The sequence below is a fragment of the Podarcis vaucheri genome, assembly GCF_965113315.1.
Source record: "Podarcis vaucheri genome assembly, chromosome: 3".
NCBI classification, from domain to species: Eukaryota; Metazoa; Chordata; class Lepidosauria; order Squamata; family Lacertidae; genus Podarcis; species Podarcis vaucheri.
This window is the reverse complement of record NC_138761.1, coordinates 85,453,993-85,473,032: the sequence shown is the minus strand read 5'-3', so window position 1 is coordinate 85,473,032 and position 19,040 is coordinate 85,453,993. Positions and strand designations below refer to the sequence as shown.

Below are 19,040 nucleotides of genomic sequence, written 5' to 3'. Positions count from 1 at the left end.
ATTAATTAGTTAATGCCATGCAGTGCTTTGAAGAAATCAGCAGCCATAAAATGCTAAGTATTAACTTCTGGGTATTGAGGAAAGTTGTCTTAAACCTGATTTGCCATGACTAATATGCAGATTATTTTCAACAAAACTTAACTTTGCATAAAAGTACAGGCTGGAAGGCTTCAGTGTCAATCTAATCCACCCACTGAGGCAAGATTCTCTATACTCCCAAAATTCCTGCATTTAACCCAAATTACAGAATAATGCAGGCGTTGATCATTTTAATTACAGTATGACACAGTTAGAGAACAAGAAAAAAGTATCCATTTCAGCACCAGCCATTTTGCTGGTTTCTTTGTTTCCTTAGGAAACAAATGGACATAAGAACAACCAAATGAAATAAACAACAACATCTCACAGAACCTGAGATATATAGATTTGAAAACTTATTTGAAACCCCCTTCTCCATAGCGTCCTCTCCCTTACCATCTGTTCTTTGTTAAAGTTTGCTAATTGGTTATAATGATCACAGATATTGTCTATTCTTATGTTAATGATTCTGTTATTCTGAGAAATTTGCATTTTGCTAAATTATGTGTGAACATTGGGAGAGACGATTAGTATATATATTCTAGATTCTAGAGAATGGCTATTACTTGTTTACAAATGCTATTTGTTTTCAAAAGTTTGAGCACCCGTAATCTGCCTGCTCTCCTAACCAATGACCATACTCAGTGGTGGAGGGGGGACAAAATATCAGAAAGCACTGGTGAGTGGTGGTTTCCCACACGAGTCACAGCAAGAATCCAAGAATCCATAATCCATTCTTCCCTTAACAGTTTTTCTCTGTCTCTGTCTGTCTGTCTGTCTCTCTCTCTCACACACACACATACAGAGAGAGAGAGAGAGAGAGAGAGAGAGAGATATTTCAGGGCACTTTGGTCCTGCTCATGGAAATAATAATAATAATAATAATAATAATAATAATAATAATAATAATAATTTATTATTTGTACCCCGCCCATCTGGCTGGGTTTCCCCAGCCACTCTGGGCGGCTTCCACAGAAACCCAAAAAACACTAAAATATCATACATTAAAAGCTTCCCTGAATAGGACCGCCTTAAGATGTCTTCTGAATGTCAGGTAGTTGTCCATCACCTTGACATCCGATGGGAGGGCATTCCACAGGGCGGCGCCACCACCGAAAAGGCCCTCTGCCTGGTTCCCTGTAGCTTCGCTTCTCGCAATGAGGGAACCGCCAGAAGGCCCTCGGCGCTGGACCTCAGTGTCCGGGCAGAACGATGGGGGTGGAGACGCTCCTTCAGGTATACTGGGCCGAAGCCGTTTAGGGCTTTAAAGGTCAACACCAGCACTTTGAATTGTGCTCGGAAACGTACTGGGAGCCAATGTAGGTCTTTCAAGACCAGTGTTATGTGGTCTCGGCGGCCGCCCCCAGTCACCAGTCTAGCTGCCGCATTCTGGATTAGCTGTAGTTTCCGAGTCACCTTCAAAGGTAGCCCCACGTAGAGCGCATTGCAGTAGTCCAAGCGGGAGATAACTAGAGCATGCACCACTCTGGCCAGACAGTCAGCGGGCAGGTAGGATCTCAGCCTGCGTACCAGGTGGAGTTGGTAGACAGCTGCCCTGGATACAGAATTGACCTGCGCCTCCATGGACAGCTGTGAGTCCAAAATGACTCCCAGGCTACGCACCTGGTCCTTCAGGGGCACAGTTACCCTATTCAGGACCAGGGAGTCCTCCACACCAGCCCGCCCCCTGTCCCCCAAAAACAGTACTTCTGTCTTGTCAGGATTCAACTTCAATCCATTAGCCGCCATCCATCCTCCAACCGCCTCCAGGCACTCACACAGGACCTTCACCGCCTTCACTGGTTCTGATTTGAAAGAAAGGTAGAGCTGGGTATCATCTGCATATTGATGAACACCCAGTCCAAACCCCCTGATGATCTCTCCCAGCGGCTTCATATAGATGTTAAAAAGCATGGGGGAGAGGACGGAACCCTGAGGCACCCCACAAGTGAGGGCCCAAGGGTCTGAACACTCATCCCCCACCACCACTTTCTGAACACGGCCCAGGAGAAAGGAGCGAAACCACTGTATAACAGTGCCCCCAGCTCCCAACCCCTCTAGACGGTCCAGAAGGATGTTATGGTCGATTGTATCAAAGGCCGCTGAGAGATCCAGCAGAACTAGGAAACAACTCTCACCTTTGTCCCTAGCTCGCCGGAGATCATCAACCAGTGCGACCAAGGCAGTTTCAGTCCCATGATGAGGCCTGAACCCTGATTGGAAGGGATCCAAATGGTCCGCATCCTCCAGGCGTGCCTGGAGTTGTTCAGCAACCACACGCTCAATCACCTTGCCCAAGAATGGAAGATTTGAGACTGGGCGATAGTTGGCCATACTGGCCGGGTCTAAAGATGGTTTTTTAAGAAGCGGTTTAATGACCGCCTCTTTCAGCGGATCTGGGAATGTTCCCTCACAGAGAGAAGCATTCACCACCCCGCAGAGCCCATCGCCCAGCCCTTCCCGGCTCGCTTTTATAAGCCAGGATGGGCAAGGATCAAGGAGACAGGTGGTTGGTTTCACGCGTCCAAGCAGCCTGTCCACATCCTCGGGGGTAACGGATTGAAATTGATTCCATGCAACTTGACCAGACAGGGCTCTAGCACTCTCCCGCCCCAGCCCTGCTCCCACGGTGGTGTCTAGCTCCTTCCGAATATGAGTGATTTTATCTGCAAAAAACTTTGCAAAATCGTTGCAGGAGATCTTGGGGTCTTTACAAGGCCCCGGTGGTAAAGGTGGTTCCGTTAAATTGCGGACCACCTGAAAGAGTCTCCTGCTACTATTTTCTGCAGATGCAATAGAGGTGGTGAAGAAAGTCTTCTTCGCCGTCGCTATCGCCACTTGGTAGGCTCGACGTTGAGCTCTAACCTGTGTCCGGTCAGATTCGGAGTGAGTTTTCTGCCACCGACGCTCTAGCCGTCTCAGCGATTGTTTCATCGCCCTCAGCTCCGAAGAAAACCACGGGGCTGTCCGGGCTCCATGCAATCAGAGAGGGCGCTTCGGAGCCAGACAGTCGATAGCCCTGGTTAACTCCGCATTCCAGCGGGCCACCAGGGAATCAGCTGAAAGGCCATCAACATGGGATAAAGCATCCCCTACCACTCTCTGGAAACCATTTGGATCCATTAAGTGGCGGGGGCGGACCATCCGAATTGGTCCCACCTCCCTGCAGAGGGGAAGGGTCGCGGAGAAGTCCAGTTGCACCAGGAAGTGATCTGACCATGGCACTTCTTTGGTTTCATTTTTACTTAGTGTCAGATCACCCACGTCACTAGAGGTGAATACCAGGTCTAAGGCATGTCCATGACTATGAGTTGGGCCCAACTTATTCAGGGACAGCCCCATGGAGGCCATGCTTTCCACGAAGTCCCGAGCGGCCCCTTGTAAGGTCGTGTCGGCATGGATGTTAAAATCCCCTAGGACAACCAAACTAGGTGTCTCCAGGAGAACATCCGCCACGACCTGAAGCAGCTCGGACAGGAGCATATTTTGGGAGTCACTAGTTTAAGGTTCTGATACCCTTGCACCCAACCCTGAGTGTAGCATCTCTTAGGACTGAGCAGCAAATGGCATTTTCATGCTAGATATCCCATAAATTCCCTGTGTATTTTTACATTTTTAAATGCCAAAAATACACTTGAAGCGTAACACACACACACACACACACACCTTTCAGACATGAAATGCATTACCCACCATAAGCTCAACAGAAAAAAAAACGCTTTACAGTATTCATCTCAGGTGGCACAGAAAGTTAGCTGGCGAATTTTGAACAGCTGAGTCAAGCCAATGTTGATTTATTTATAAACAGATTTTTTTTAAGTATGGTTGGGGGTAAGAGAACAGGTGCAAGGGATTCAAAATATCTTCTAGAGAGAAGGCGATGATAGCTACATAAAGAAAACTTGCACTTAAAGCTCCTGCCATCTGTCCTCTTTCCTGTACATACTAGTCTTGCATAATCGGCCGATCTTCACATCCAAGGACCACAGTGCCATTCAGTGAAATCTAAGCATGCATCCAGGTTTATTAGCATTATCTGTTCGAAATCATATCTATTTGCATATCTGTCATATCATTGTGCTTACTGAATGATCACTTCTTTTCCTTTTATTTTCCAATGTGTCCCCAAACAAGATTGTCTTCACAATTTCCCCCCTGCAAATCTGAAAACCAGAAATTTAAATGGTTTAAAACACACACAAAAACAATATAACTGTAATTTAGGAATCTTGAAACAACTATGAAAGACCATCTTGTGCTAGGTAAGTGGTGCAAGTATACCCCTGAAAACAACCCTTTTATTAGATTAAATCCTGGGTGCACATGTTAGCAAGTCTTCGGATTTACCAGTGCTCACATCATATTTTGATAAGAACTTTCTACCTACAACTGCCTGGAGCTGGGTGTTCCTCACTACTTGGCTCTGACGGACCATAATAGATGAGTGGAGAAGAGAAAGCTTGGTCTTTAATTCACCTTAAGATGGAATCTGCAGAGTAAAGATCTTGCTGGGAACTTCGGAACTACTCTTGCAAATCACATTAAAATGTCATGCAACATGAGGTACATGGCAGCATATCTGAGGCCACATATGTCCATTTTGTTTCTGCTTCTCATTTTTCCAATCTTAAATTCAGTTCCCTACATTTCTGCAGCAGTTTGCGATTATTTTTAAATCCTCACAAACATGCACCAGAATTTTTGTGTGAATTTCCCATGTCACATTTTTGTATGCAGTGTTCACATTCTTTAAAAAAAATATGAAATGCATTTTTGTATGTTATTTTTTTGCCCATTTACAGTAATCTGTATGTACACTTTCCTCTAATATATGCATTTTGCAAACATGGGTTGGAGAACTGCTTTGCATAATTCGGATAAGTGTGAATTTCCGAGGCTAGTTGGGTTTCCATTCTCATATCGTTTTGGGAAAAGCAATTTTTATAGATCTGCCTTTATGTACGAACTAAATTGAATTTCACTCCATCCTTGTTGCACACACACCTCTTTCCATCCCGGCAAGCAAAAGGTATTATCAGAACTCAATGACACATTCCAGTCGGACAAAAGCGTTATGAGAGCTAAGGAGGGATGTGGCCCAAGGACTGGACAGAGAGATCTGGAGGGCCTCATGCAATTCCCTACCCCTAATCTAGACCAGGGGTCAGCAAACTTTTTCAGCAGGGGGCCGGCCAATTTTCCCACAGACCTTGTATATTTTGGAAAGAAAAAAAATGAACCAATTCCTATGCCCCACAGCTAACCCAGAGATGCATTTTAAATGAAAGCACACATTCTACTCATGTTAAAACACCAGGCAGGCCCCGCAAATAACCCAGAGATGCATTTTAAATCAAAGGACACATTCTACTCATGTAAAAACATGCTGATTCCTGGACCATCCACGGGGTGGATTTAGAAGGTGATTGGGCCAGATCCGGCCCCCGGGCCTTAGTTTGCCTACCCATGATCTAGACGGTTTACCAGTTACTCTTGTGGCCTGTCACAGGGCTGCAGGTAAAACACAGCATATACAAAAAAACCCACATCTTTCCCTAGAAAACTAGAGGTGTCAGGGCGAAAGCACGTCATTTGATTTTCTCCCTAGCATGGCTCATTTTCTGTGTGTGGCATCTTCGTTCAGGAGGCATCTGCCTTCCTTTACATGTAGTCCAAAATGGTGCAGCATGAGAACAATTTTACTATTTGATGAACTTTTTGTCTCCTTGAGGCCTTACTACTCTACCAAGTCTATTTTGCCACTCAACAAAAATTCAAGTGCACAAATCTTTTATAAAGAGGATCAGATGAAAACTTCAGCTCAATTGTTTTAACTGACGTTTGCATAAGCAAGTATCAGATAGCCGAGACCAATTACATTATTTTAAAAGGCTTATAAAGGCAAAGGCAGGGAAGAAAGGGATTTAATATTATTCAGTGTCACATTACATTTCTGGGAGAGAAATTTGGTTTTTAGGCATTAAGCAGTTTTACTCTGATAGAACTTTATTTGCATAAAAACATAAGTGTAAAACAGCTTGTCAGCACTTTACAGCAGGGGCGGGAAATTTTGGCCCTCTATGTGTTGTTGAACTGCAACTCCCATCAGCTCCAGCAAGCATGAGCCATGACTAGGGATGGTAGGAGTTGTAGTTCAGCAACATCTGGAAGGCCAAAGGCTCTCCATACCTGAACTCAGGAGAAAAGAAGGAAAAGCTAAGAAAATCAAAGTTAAATGAGAACAGCCAAAATAAAGTTAAAGTTAAGTGTTTAACTTTGTTTGGATCATGTTCTAAATATTTACTAATAAATTTGTGACGGTCTGGTATCCCATTATTTCCTTTGCCAATAATGATAACTCAGTTGGAAGACTGCCCCTGACCGTTCTGTTTTTGGTCTGATGCTTTGCCTTGTATTTCTCCTCACCCTGGCAGTCTAAATGTAGCCAAGGCAGCTTAAAACCTTGTTCCTTTTCTTACTGTAAAAGAAGCAGATGTGGATGTCCATTACTGATATAGACATGCACAGGTTTTTATATAATAATCAATTGTTTTTATCCATGAGTTATCCATCCTCTGGAATTTCACACTGGCAATGTCCCTTCACCAAAGGGAGGCAATGGTCTGGTTCCTTAGGCAGGACAGCAAGGCAGGGCAAGACAAAAGTCAGAACCATGGACAGAGATCAAGGTGTGACTCCAGCACTGTGGACAGTGCTCCTGGAGCTGAAGTGAAACATCCCATTGTCTCAGATCCTGGAGCAACTGGCTGAGTTTCATAGCAGGCCTAGCCAGTCATTCACTGCCTCCTAACCATTTCTGGTGCCTTCTTCTGCAACTGTTGACTCCTTTGAGGTATTTGGGTTTTCAGAGCTTGGATCTCTCCTCAGGGAGAGTCTGTGGACTGGCCTTCAATCTGGCAGCAGAGGTGACACCTTAGGGCTCAGCGGAGGAGAATAAAGCTCCAATGTCCAGAGATACGCGTGGAATAGACCAGGGCATGGAACCATCACCTTCAGTTAGAAAGTTTTCATTTCAGTTGCTATTATGGGTATGAATGGATAGCCAGGTTCTCTGACCTTCTTGGTAGCTCTGTACATAGCAAAAGACTCCATATCTATGCACAATAGAGAATGTAGAGATGGGTTTATCTCTCGCGAACACTAAAAAAAAATACATTTTTATTGAGTCTCTGCATATTAAAATACACTCTTTGGCTTTTATGCATGTATTGGCCCTCTCAAAGGACTTGATTCTCATATAGGGCTCAGAACCTAGATTCAGTTTGCAGTGCCCTCCAATGTGTAAAACAAATGCCTTGAAACATGTACATTTCTTCACATTCAAGCTTTAACCCAGAATGTGTTGATTTAGGAGCTCTAGCATTTTCCAGAAATGAATTGTTAGGGTTTTGGGGCTGCAATGCAGCTCTGACCATTTTACACACTATCATGGTCACACTTTTTCAAATATCACTCTCTTGAGTTTAGTTTTCTCATATTGCAACTTAATTGTTACACAGGCATAAGCCTTTCTCACATGGCCATGATCAATATCCCAGTGTAAAAGTAGTTTGCACAGAACTCAGGGATATTGTGGTGTAATTTTCACCTGTTGGGAAGAATCCATATCCTGGAAAAGCGACATCCATGCCCTGAGATTTAAAGAAATCACTATGAGGGCTCTTACTGCAATCTCTCTTTGACATATTTCATACAGAGTTTTTCCTGTCGTGGTAGGTGGCAGGTTCAGTCTTGTTAAAAAGCGGCATGAGATAAGCTCTTGGAAATCAATTAAATTGTGATTTTCTATGGAGCAATGTAGACCTCTCCTGCTCGATTGCTTGTTCTGCTCTGTCCCTATCAGATCAGCTTGAAGTGGTTTCCAGTGACTTTGCACGAGAGGCTAGAATAAAATGTCTGCATATATAAATAACTGATTTGTCTCCTTGCTGTGCTGTTATCAGGTATGTAAATGTATGTCATATTCAGCTATTTGAGCAAACAGGTCTCATCATTTCTATCTCACTGAATTACAGGTAAATAATGTCTGGACAGCATACTAAACCAAACCATGCCTTGGTGCAAACAAGCAGGTTCTCAAACTGCCAATCATGGCCATAGCACTTTCCCCATAATCTTGCTGCTGCCTTAGCCCAGGGCTAAGCCGTGGTTTGGTTCAGCATCGCATCTGAATGGGGGCTTGCAGTTTGTCTGGGGGAGACGAGCCTAGGTTCAGGTATATTATTATTGCTATTATTCATTTCATTTCTAGACCACTTAATATTTTAGAGGGGAAAATCACGAAGCAGTTTAAGGTAAAGGTAAAGGGACCCCTGACCATTAGGTCCGGTCGTGACCGACTCTGGGGTTGTGGCGCTCATCTTGCTTTATTGGCCGAGGGGGCCGGCGTACAGCTTCCGGGTCATGTGGCCAGCATGACTAAACCGCTTCTGGCGAACCAGAGCAGCACACGGAAACGCCGTTTACCTTCCCACCGGAGCAGTACCTATTTGTCTACTTGCACTTTGACGTGCTTTCGAACTGCTAGGTTGGCAGGAGCAGGGACCGAGCAACGGGAGCTCACCCCGTTGTGGGGATTCAAACTGCCGACCTTCCGATCAGCAAGTCCTAGGCTCTGTGGTTTAACCTAACACATTAAAACATTGAATACAGCAATCCAAAATAAAACATTACTGAAGAAAATCAGATATAAAGTATACCCTCAAAGCAACATAATTTACAGGAAACTAAAATATTATCTTAAAGATTTCAAAATGAAGCATTACAAAGGAGGTAAACTACTGAATGCACACTTAACGCAGAAAAGTTAAGAAAAAATATCTTTAAAACATTTAAAAGGATCCTGGGAACGTTAGTTTGAGGGGGCTGGGAATTGTAGCTCTGAGGGGGAAAGTACACTTCCCATTATTCTTTGGGAGAAGTCATGTCCTTTAAATGTGTGTTGTATATGCTTTCAGTGTTTGGTATGGCTCTGCCCTTAGTTGCTTTCAGTGAATAATGAATTACTGAAATATGTCACTCTGAAAGACTGAATATTTCGTAGTTACAGATGGGTAGCCGTGTTGGTCTGCCATAGTCAAAATAAAAAAATTTCTTCCTGTAGCACCTTAAAGACCAACTAAGAACTAACTTAGTTGGTCTTTAAGGTGCTACAGGAAGAAATTTTTTTATTTTGAATATTTCGTAGTCTCTTACTGCCACCTTATGTGATTTCTTGCCATTGCATATAATGAACTTTATTTCCCCATCCTAGTCAGTTGTTTTTAGGGTGACCAGATAAGTGACAGGACAGGTCTTCTGTACTGTGGCACAAATGGTCAGTGTCTGGTTGTTAGCCAGAAGGTTGGTGGTTTGAGCCCACCCAGGAAAGGACGTGGGCTGGACTCCTGCACTGCAGGCAATTGGAGTAGATGACCCTTGGGGTCCCTTTCCATTCTACAATTTAAGAGGGAATTACAGCAGCTGCATCTTTTCTCAAAACGTATGGCAGTATGACACAATAGCCTGTTTCTTCTCCATAGCTATTAAAGATACAAGAGCTTTCCAGTTGCATGCAGTGACACTAGCCACCTTCTCAAACAAGGTGAGTTGAAGGTATATATTATACTGGAAGATTCTCGTCTTCCAAATTTACAGTGCCCGACTTCTGTCCTCTCTATTCTTCTGGGAGGAGTACAAGCGCCAGAAGTATACTTTGTCCTTTGTGGACAGTCAGACTCAAAAGTAAATTCAAAGCACATAGACACAATAAAATCACAGTTGTGCAGCACATTATGCACAAGATTCAAAATAAAATGCATCAATATCTGACTATCATACCACTTCTGAAATCATTTTCACTGTACAGTGGTACCTCGGGTTACATACGCTTCAGGTTACATACGCTTCAGGTTACACACTCCGCTAACCCAGAAATAGTGCTTCAGGTTAAGAACTTTGCTTCAGGATGAGAACAGAAATCGTGCTCCGGCGGTGCAGCGGCAGCAGGAGGCTCCATTAGCTAAAGTGGTGCTTCAGGTTAAGAACAGTTTCAGGTTAAGAACGGACCTCCAAAACGAAATAAGTACGTAACCCGAGGTACCCCTGTATAAGGGAAACTGTAAGTGATATTTTTACAGAAGTTTAAAAGTTTAGTAGACCAGAGAAGACTAAGTTTCTATTTGCTCCTAATTCACAAGTCAGCAGGTATGGCATTTGATAAAATCAGTGCTCTGGAGGAGAATACCTTTTAAAATAGTAAAATTAATTACAGACTTCAATAATTGACTTAATGCTTTTGTTAAGAAATTGCTAGCATAGTTAGCTGGCATGGCTAAATAAGTAATGCTGCATATGCAATATTAACTGTTGTTTCAGCATATGCATATGTAGCATACCATATATGGTATGTAGGGTTCATCCAGACTGCAATTTTTTTTCCAGGTATATTCTACAAGTTGTTATTGATACAATAATAGTGCATTAGTGGTGGATTTATTCGGAACTGCCAGCACTTAATTCCACTTCATTAGTTCCGATATGTTCTTCCAATGCACTATAGCACAAAAAAGTGGGACAAAACAAACACCCTGGAATGTGTTTTTTTTGGGGGGGGGAGGATGAGTTTTAGCAGGAAGCTACAGGACACGCACTAATTAGAATGAAGCAGTATGTTTATCTCAAAACTTTTGCATGTGCAAACAATACTGAAAGCCGGATTGTGTGTAACCGCCCCAATAACATTGTGAACACAATGCACAATAAAATGCACAATAAAATGATTTACTTGGAAATTATTTATTGAACAATGTACAATAAAATAATTTATTTTAATGCACTAACATAAATTTTAAAAATTAAATTACTGAAACCTTTGGATACTTTTTAAATGATATATTTTAAAAAGATTTTTATACTTTGAATTTGTATTTACTAAGCTATATAACAATCTGATACATGCCCTTAGCCTGGGATCTAATGTGCGCAGTGGTAAAAATCACAAATTATTCCCTGCAACAACCCTTTCTAGTAAGTATGCCAAGAAGCAAATTTTCAGCCAAAGGTCTTTTGATAGGAATAAAGTGAAAATAAAATCCATTTGGCTGTGGTGATTCATGGTAATTAAAGCTGAAAGCACAACAAAGCTCAGGTCCTCAGTATAACAAAGTCAACAAAGCTTCACATTCAGGGCATCTCTGCAATTGCAATCTTGTTATTATTTCCAAACAATCACAAACTAGCTCATTTTTTCTTTAATATGCTGGTCGCAAACATTCTCAGGCATTTTCTTATCCCCAAAGCAAAATGCAGGTCAGATTTGTATTGATTTTACTGAAATGAACTACAATCTCTTCTTCTTAAACACACTTCAGTGATCACTCTAAATGACAGTGCAATCAAATGAGCACTGCACATTGGATAAGCATTCTCCTTGTCTGTCTGTAGCATGTGAGTGACTGCTGAATCTGCTACTGGAAGCACCAGAGTCAGGTGTTTCAAAGTTGCCCTCAACAGCAAAATCTGGTCATTAATTGAGATGTATATATGTATTTCTAAAGTACCGGACAGCCCAGCTGAATGAAGAAATGGAAGAGATTACTTTCCATTAGTAAAAGCTTCCCAATGCACATGCCCAACAAAATCATCCTACAGGTCCTACATTCATAATGCATAATGCAAGACTGACGTGAGGCCCTCTCTTCCACCACAAACTGATTTGAGGAGAAACTGCGCAAACCAGGTTTCTGTGGGTTTAACTAGCAAGGAGGGCTTTATTAGACTGAACTTGTGCTCATTTATTATTATTATTAATAATAATAAGAAGAAGAAGAATTACATTTTATATCCGTACTTCCTCCTGCTGGAGCAGATGCTTACGTTTAGGATCTGCTTGTAAAACCAACTTGAAAATACGGTTTTTCAAATTTCAAGATTCTAACAGAAGGGTCCTAAACACATCTTTGTAGAAGTCCTATTGAAGTCAGTGGGATTCACTGTCAGGTAAGTGGGGTTAGAACTAGTGCCTAATTCAGTTCTTTAAGATAGGGGTTATGGAATCAAAGAAATGTACACCCAGTGGTGGTGGTGATGATAATTTTTTATTTATACCCCACCCATCTGGCTGGATTTCCCCAGGCACTCTGGGCAGCTCCCAGCAGAATATTAAAAACACGATAAAAAATCAAACATTAAAAGCTTCCCTAAACAGGGCTGCCTTCAGATGTCTTCTAAAAGTCAGATAGCTGTTTATTTCCTTGACATCTGATGGGAGGGCGTTCCACAGGGCAGGTGCCACTACCAAGAAGGCCCTCTGCCTGGTTCCCTGTAGCCTCACTTCTCGCAGGGAGGGAATCACCAGAAGGTCCTTGGAGCTGCACTAAATGAAATGACTGAGTTCTTACAGTGGTACCTCAGGGTAAAGTACTTAATTCGTTCTGGAGGTCCGTTCTTAACCTGAAAATGTTCTTAACCTCAAGCACCACTTCAGCTAATGGGACCTCCTGCTGCTGCCGCGCCGCCGGAGCCCGATTTCTGTTCTTATCCTGAAGCAAAGTTCTTAACCCGAGGTACTATTTCTGGGTTAGTGGGGTCTGTAACCTGAAGCGTCTGTAACCCGAGGTACCACTGTATTTCAGTTCACTCCATGTGAAAATACAGAGCTGGTTTGATCTTATGAGTAACAAGCCTTATACAGCTAGACGGGCTTTTCCAGCACGTAAGTAGGCAAACATGCTTAATATTTGCTTGATATTTTCATTTCTAAAACGTCGCCGATTAAGTTCAATATGTGAAAGGGTGCATGTGCTGCCTATACTAGCGGGCTCCTGTGCAGGCGAGTTTTCTCCCGTGCTTTCCTTGGAATCGAGCTAACGCTGCTTGGAGAGAAAACTACCAACTTATTCTCTAAGGACACTCCACGTAGAGAGAGAGAATTTAAAAAAACTCGATTTAGCTGCTTAAGGGAACTCGCAGCTTCGAAGCGCCCAAGCTCCGAGCGCCCAAACTGAACAAGGCAGCTGGCTCCCTCGGCAAAACAAAGCAGCGCACCTCGGCGGGCGTCACGTGAACGGGAAGACGGCGCTACGAACCCTGGGACGCCGCGCTCCCAAGCGACGAGGAGCCTCTCCCGACGCGGGGCGCCGGATAGGCCACGTGACCCGACCGCGCCCAGAACTACATCCCCCGTGATGCTTTGGGCGCGGAGGACTCCGTTGCCATGGCGCCTTAGCGGTCTCCTTCCTTCAACTCCCTCGGGATGCCGTTACCGCCGCTTTCTCCAGCCCGGGTGTTTGCCGAGCTGGTCCCTCCGCCCGCCGGGGGGGACGACAGCCGGGAGAATGAAGTCCCGAGGCCGCCGGGGAGGGAAGTTCACGTCAGCGGCACCTCGGAGCTCAGCGCTAGGCCGGACCGGGCGAAAGTCACCGTTTACCTGAAGAGCAAGAAAGGGGAGGTCGGAGCGGCGCGGAGCAGCGTCACTCGGAGGCTGGATTATGTCGCCCAGAGCGCCCGGCAGCGCGGAGGAATCTCGGTGGGTTGGAGGGCGAAAAGGAGAGCCGACCCACCTCTCGCGCATGCGCGCAGCTCAACGGCTTTCTCTGCGGCTACACCACATCATCACCATCTTCTGCACCGGAAAAGCTTTCGCGCTCTCTTATATTTTGGTGGGAGGGGTGGGCCGCTTGTACCCCTACAGATACCCTCACCACCACTGACCTGATGGGAGCCAAGCTGCAACACATGGAAGGGCAGTGGTTCCACACCATAGAAGCATTCAAACTGAGCAAAACCTGCACAGTGGAATGATTAGGCTAGAGAAGTAACCCTTGGCTACCAGCCCAAGTTTATTGTGTATTTCCTGATTGTGTATTTGCTGCATTTCCATCCTGCCCTGCTGTCAGTGAACTCAAGGCTGCACACAGGTTGCTTAGATGGCAACCAGGTTTTAAAAATTGCTCTCTGTATTTGGTGCAATGAGATATATTTACGGAGTAACAGGCTGGATGATAAATGATTCCATGCTCTGCTTAGGTTGGGTTAACAGTCCAGAATAGTATTTGATACAGTAATTGTGGGTGAAGACAAGATTTACTCATCTATGCTAAGCTGGATTTTTTATTTTTACCTTGAAATAGTGTACCATGAACTCTGCTGCATTGCTTAGTACTAGTTAAGCAACCATAATTTCACTGAAAAGCATTCTCTTCCTTAGTTTTGTACTTAAAGCTGTTGTGTTTTTATCCCTAGGAGAACGACATGACTGTGACAAAGAACTTTAGTAGAATAGACAATTTGTATAAGATGGAAGCAGAGGCAAGTGTCTTAAGTATGAGTATTGGTCATGTGTCTCAAATACCCTTATATATATATATATCTCTTGAGCATTAAACAAGAAATGTGAAACTATGTCCTAATATGCTTTTCTGCTCAAGGGTGAAAATGGTTCCACACTCATACATTACAGTATTACTGCTTGTGGTTATTTATATATTATCTTTTTTGCCATCCCACTCCTGAAGTATTTTCCTGCAATACCATCTTAATAGCCTTACAAAACTATGTCAGCATCACAGCACGCTTGATAATGAGGTACTGGTGTAGTTATTTATGGAAGCAGAAATTGAAACATCTACCAAATTTACAATCCAATCCTCAAAACATTCATATTGAAACTAAGAAAAGCTTTCTTTATGCGAATTGTGTTTAGAATTGCAGCCTTGGATCTAGGCATCAATCCCATACATGCTTATCTGAACACAGTGTAGGGTAGTTGTTGAGCTTTTTTTTTAGGAAGGCCCGAAAGTTTGCTTTTTTAAAGGAAGTCACTGAAATTGTTGAGCTTTTTACAAAAACGCCAAGATGTCAATTCCAGACGTTTGACATCCCTAACACAATGGGACTTCTCATGCAGGATTGAATTGTCTTAAAATATTAGGAGCATGTTGATGTGCGGTTATAAACCAGGGGTTAATATTAATTTTCTGAATGTCTTTCCAATTCTGCAAATTCATTGCTTCTCCGTAGTTGGTTCTACAAAAATGATTGTCATTCTAAAAACTTGAATATGACAAAAATTGTCTGCTTTAATTCCATATAATAATAAGCATACAGATATGAGTATTTTTCATGTATTGCTGAAAGCTATGTAAGCCACATTGAGCAAAACTTCCTCTGTACAGAGGTAGCATATAAATGAAAGTATAATCTAATTTCGCTTTGTACAAAATGCATATTATAATTGATTTTGTATTATTCATCTTTACCCAATTTTTAGCTAAGACACTAAAAAGGCTTGCAAATTTTTACATTCCCATATAGGTCTGCATTACATTCAGTGATTTCGGCAAAATGCAAGACGTCTGTAACTTCCTTGTTGAGAAGCTAGGTAGCTCTGTTATCATCAGCCCTCCTCACTTTTACCATACAGTGGAGGCAGTAGATGCCCTTCGGTAAGTTATGTCTTCCTCCTTTTACCAGAAAGTTATGTCTTGCTAGCTTGATTTACCATTGCCATGCCTCTGGAAATCTGTTCTCTAATAAGTAGCCAAAGCTTCTATTTTGTTGACCAGTCCAAGAAAACAGCTGGTGGAATACACGTGTTCATATAGATATGGCTCGTGCATAATAGTAAACCATTTATAAAATAAATGATGGTTTAAATTGAATGTGCTAGTGCACACAGTTGGAAACTGCAGGTGTTTTACTTTTGTCCCGTTGCTGGAAAACAAGCTGTATTATGTAAGAATCCAAGCTCATCTTTTGTTTCCCCCAAATAAACCATGAACAGTAAACCAAGAACAAACCTTGATTGCTACTCGTGACTTGGAGAGAAGCAGACCAGAAGCACTAAGCCAAGCCATGGCAGGAGCAAATCCCCCATGAAAGAGGTTGATATAATATTAAAGTAGACAAAAAAACGAAACAAGGCTCCATATTCTTCTGAAGGTTCTAAATTGGAACGTATCATTAAGATGACAAATCATTCAGTCAAGCACCCCAATGCTGGTACATGAATAACCGTGAAATCCGGTACAGTCATACCTCGGGTTGCGAACACTGTGGGTTGCATGTTTTCAAGTTACGGAACACGGCGAACCCGGAAGTACTGGAACGGGTTACTTCCGGGTTTCAACACATGCGCAGAAGCACTAAATCACGCTTTGCAGATGCGCAGAAGCGCCAAATCACGTCATGCGCGACGCTGCGGGTTGCGAACGTGCCTCCTGCACAATCACGTTCGCAACCCAAGGTTCCACTGTACTCTCAGTAAAGTGGGAACAAGGTTGCAGCCTATGAGGAGGAGAAAGCCAGCCTAAGAAGAGATGAATGAAAATAAATGCAATCACATATATTTTGGCTTAGTTTCAGAGTTTTGCCTGTCTCGTATGGAAAGGTTGAAATGACAGTGCATGTATATAATAACCACTGGAAGACAGGAGTGCCTGGCGTGCTCTGGTCCATGGGGTCACGAAGAGTCAGACACGACTGAATGACTAAACAACAACAAGTATATAATAACACCACTGAAGTGTATAAAGGCCTTGATTCAGATCTGAAGCATAAAGAACTATTAAACTGTTGAACGGCAGCAGCACGGTCTGTGAAAGCATGCAGTTGGTAAAACTTTCAAAGAGTGAATATAGATCAATGGTATCAAAGGGTAGGGCAGCTAACACTTCATGCAAAACTACACAAAAGTTAAACTTTGCCTGTGGGAGAAAATTAAATACTTTTCCATTAGTTTGTTACATGTTTATTAACTGTTAACATATCAGAGCAGGGGAGATTCCACCACCAGCATACACCTCACTCTGGGCACAATGAGCTGGTTTTTGCTTTTTGCTCTGGAAAGAAAAGACAAATTAACTCTGTGTGAGATCGGAACTTTATTTGCCTTTCTCAGCCTTTGACAAACTTACATTGGATTTCCAATCTGACATGGAACATGTGTGTTGTTATTTTTCACAACAATGTAAACTGGTGGAGTGGGGGAAGGGGGTTAATTTAGTTGTTTAAGTTGCATAAATTTTAAATGTCGTAAAATGGGGGAGGGGATAACATCACTGAATATATAGAGGCTGAAATCCAACACTGATACCTGGAATTAATCTCAATGAACTCAAAGTGACATACTTTTGGGTAGATCTGTATAGGATTGTACTGTTAGTTGCTTTGTGAAGGTCTTTCTCATTGAAAAGCAGAGTATACAGTGCTCAAAAGTAGGTACGACATTGGTTAACGGTTTTAATTGACACACTCCCTTTTTGTTGCTTTAATTAGCTAAATCTTCTCATTTGTCTTTTTTTTTTTTTTTTTTTTTTTTAGACGTCAGGTTTGTCTTGCTGCTGTTGGGAGTGCCCGGCAAAAAGCTCAAGAAGTTTGCCAGTTGCTTGGCCAGCCCCTTGGGAAGCCTTTGCTAATAAGGGAAGAGGAAGTGAAAGAGTGGGAGGGTCACCTCGAAAATCACTTGGCCAATGCCCCAGACTCACTGGGTTTGCAGCAGAGACTCCAGAGTGCCACCATCTATGTTTCCTCAAGGGTATATGCTGTTTTTGAAATAAAGGGGGAAAGGAAGAGAAAACAAGCAGCTCACATAAATGTAAACTGATTTATTACTGAAGTCCAGAATAATTGTGTTTTCCTTTGGGAAGAACATTATTCTTAGGAAGCTTAACTAGCTTTTCCTTAATCAAAATGTTAAAGTGACTCTGACGTTTGTTCACTTTTTAAACGATTCCATGAAATTGTAGCACAGGTTGTAATTCTCTGGACTTGGACGCAAGCTGTGGCTTGGATCCCAATTTACGTTTCATTTCTTGGAAGAAAACCTCTTGCCATGAAGAAGCCCTCGTGTTCATAGAAGACACTTTCCATTATCAGCAGCTCCTTCCATGAATAAAACAAACTTTGGAATCAACCTAGTGAATGCTTGTGATAGCCATAGATAAAAGTACATTTTTTATATACTGTTTAGAATAATTCTTAATGGCTGATGACAGAAACCAGTTTTTTTTCAGTATTTTACACTGGACAAATTGCATATGGTGAAATGCCACATTGTCAGTGTAGTTCAAGAAATCTCTGCTGAGAGTAGTTTTATCAGGGGAGAAATTCCTTGGATGCCAGAAGCTCCTGGCCTTCAAATATGAGGATGTGCATTTACTGTCTGACATGAGAAATTTCTCAAATATAACCAGTCTGAGTTAAGAAATTATGAATAAGAGACGGAAATACTGTAAAACTGCATTGTTGCTGAAAAACTTGCTAATTTTTGGGTGTTGGTGGTGAGACTAGGCAAGGTGTTGAGTGATTTCTGCTTGAATAGTTTCACAGATTAAGGAATGCAGTTTAAACAAAAAGGATAGAACTTACAACTCTGCCTATAGTTTCTTAATCTCCAATTTAATAAAATTCTAACTTTCCAACCTGTATGAACTATTCACTCTTTGTATTTCATCTGCTGTTTGCTATTTTTGTGGAATTTATTCTGGCTTTGCTAATGTAAGGAAGCAAGGTTATGGGGGCGGGGCAGCTTTTCCTAACAAGGAAATAATGCAGATGTTTTTCATTCTCCTAGCCCAACACAAGGTCCATTTTATATTATAGTATATTATCATACCTGCCTATGCACCTGTTAAGAATAAGTGCCTTCAGAAAGAAAGTTGATCACACATCTCTGGATAATAGAATTTGTAAGGCTGTCTCACACATGTAGTGATGGTAGTAAAATTTACCAGTTCCATTAGAGCATTTGTGTTAAGAAACTAAGTTACTCTTGTTGCCAATCAATATCCTTTATATTTAAGTCATTAAGGTTGCAGTCCTGTAGAAACTTACCTGGGACTAAGACTCGTTGAACTTGATGGGGCTTATTTTTGGGTCAACGTAGGATTGCAGTATGGTGAAAGTTTTTAGACACAACTTGTGTACTTCACACATTTATATTAGTTTAATAACAAAAGCAA

The 19,040-nt window shown here is 42.4% G+C and overlaps 1 protein-coding gene across 1 annotated transcript; it reads left to right on the top strand.

Moving 5' to 3' along the window:
- Window positions 1-13,193: 13,193 nt before the first annotated feature.
- Window positions 13,194-18,500, top strand: IRAK1BP1 (interleukin 1 receptor associated kinase 1 binding protein 1). The gene is made up of 4 exons (XM_082218389.1): window positions 13,194-13,606; window positions 14,323-14,388; window positions 15,394-15,524; window positions 17,401-18,500. Exons 1-4 carry the CDS (start codon window positions 13,334-13,336, stop codon window positions 17,681-17,683), a joined length of 753 nt encoding a protein of 250 aa, XP_082074515.1. The 5' UTR covers window positions 13,194-13,333; the 3' UTR covers window positions 17,684-18,500.
- Window positions 18,501-19,040: the final 540 nt, after the last annotated feature.

Bases quoted from the DNA above. Each gene is read 5' to 3' on its own strand.
- IRAK1BP1 (XM_082218389.1), top strand. From the start codon at position 13,334: ATGCCGTTACCGCCGCTTTCTCCAGCCCGGGTGTTTGCCGAGCTGGTC. The intron at 13,607-14,322 runs GTGGGTTGGAGG...TTTTATCCCTAG, and splicing joins GGCAGCGCGGAGGAATCTCG to GAGAACGACATGACTGTGAC. The intron at 15,525-17,400 runs GTAAGTTATGTC...TTTTTTTTTTAG, and splicing joins GAGGCAGTAGATGCCCTTCG to ACGTCAGGTTTGTCTTGCTG.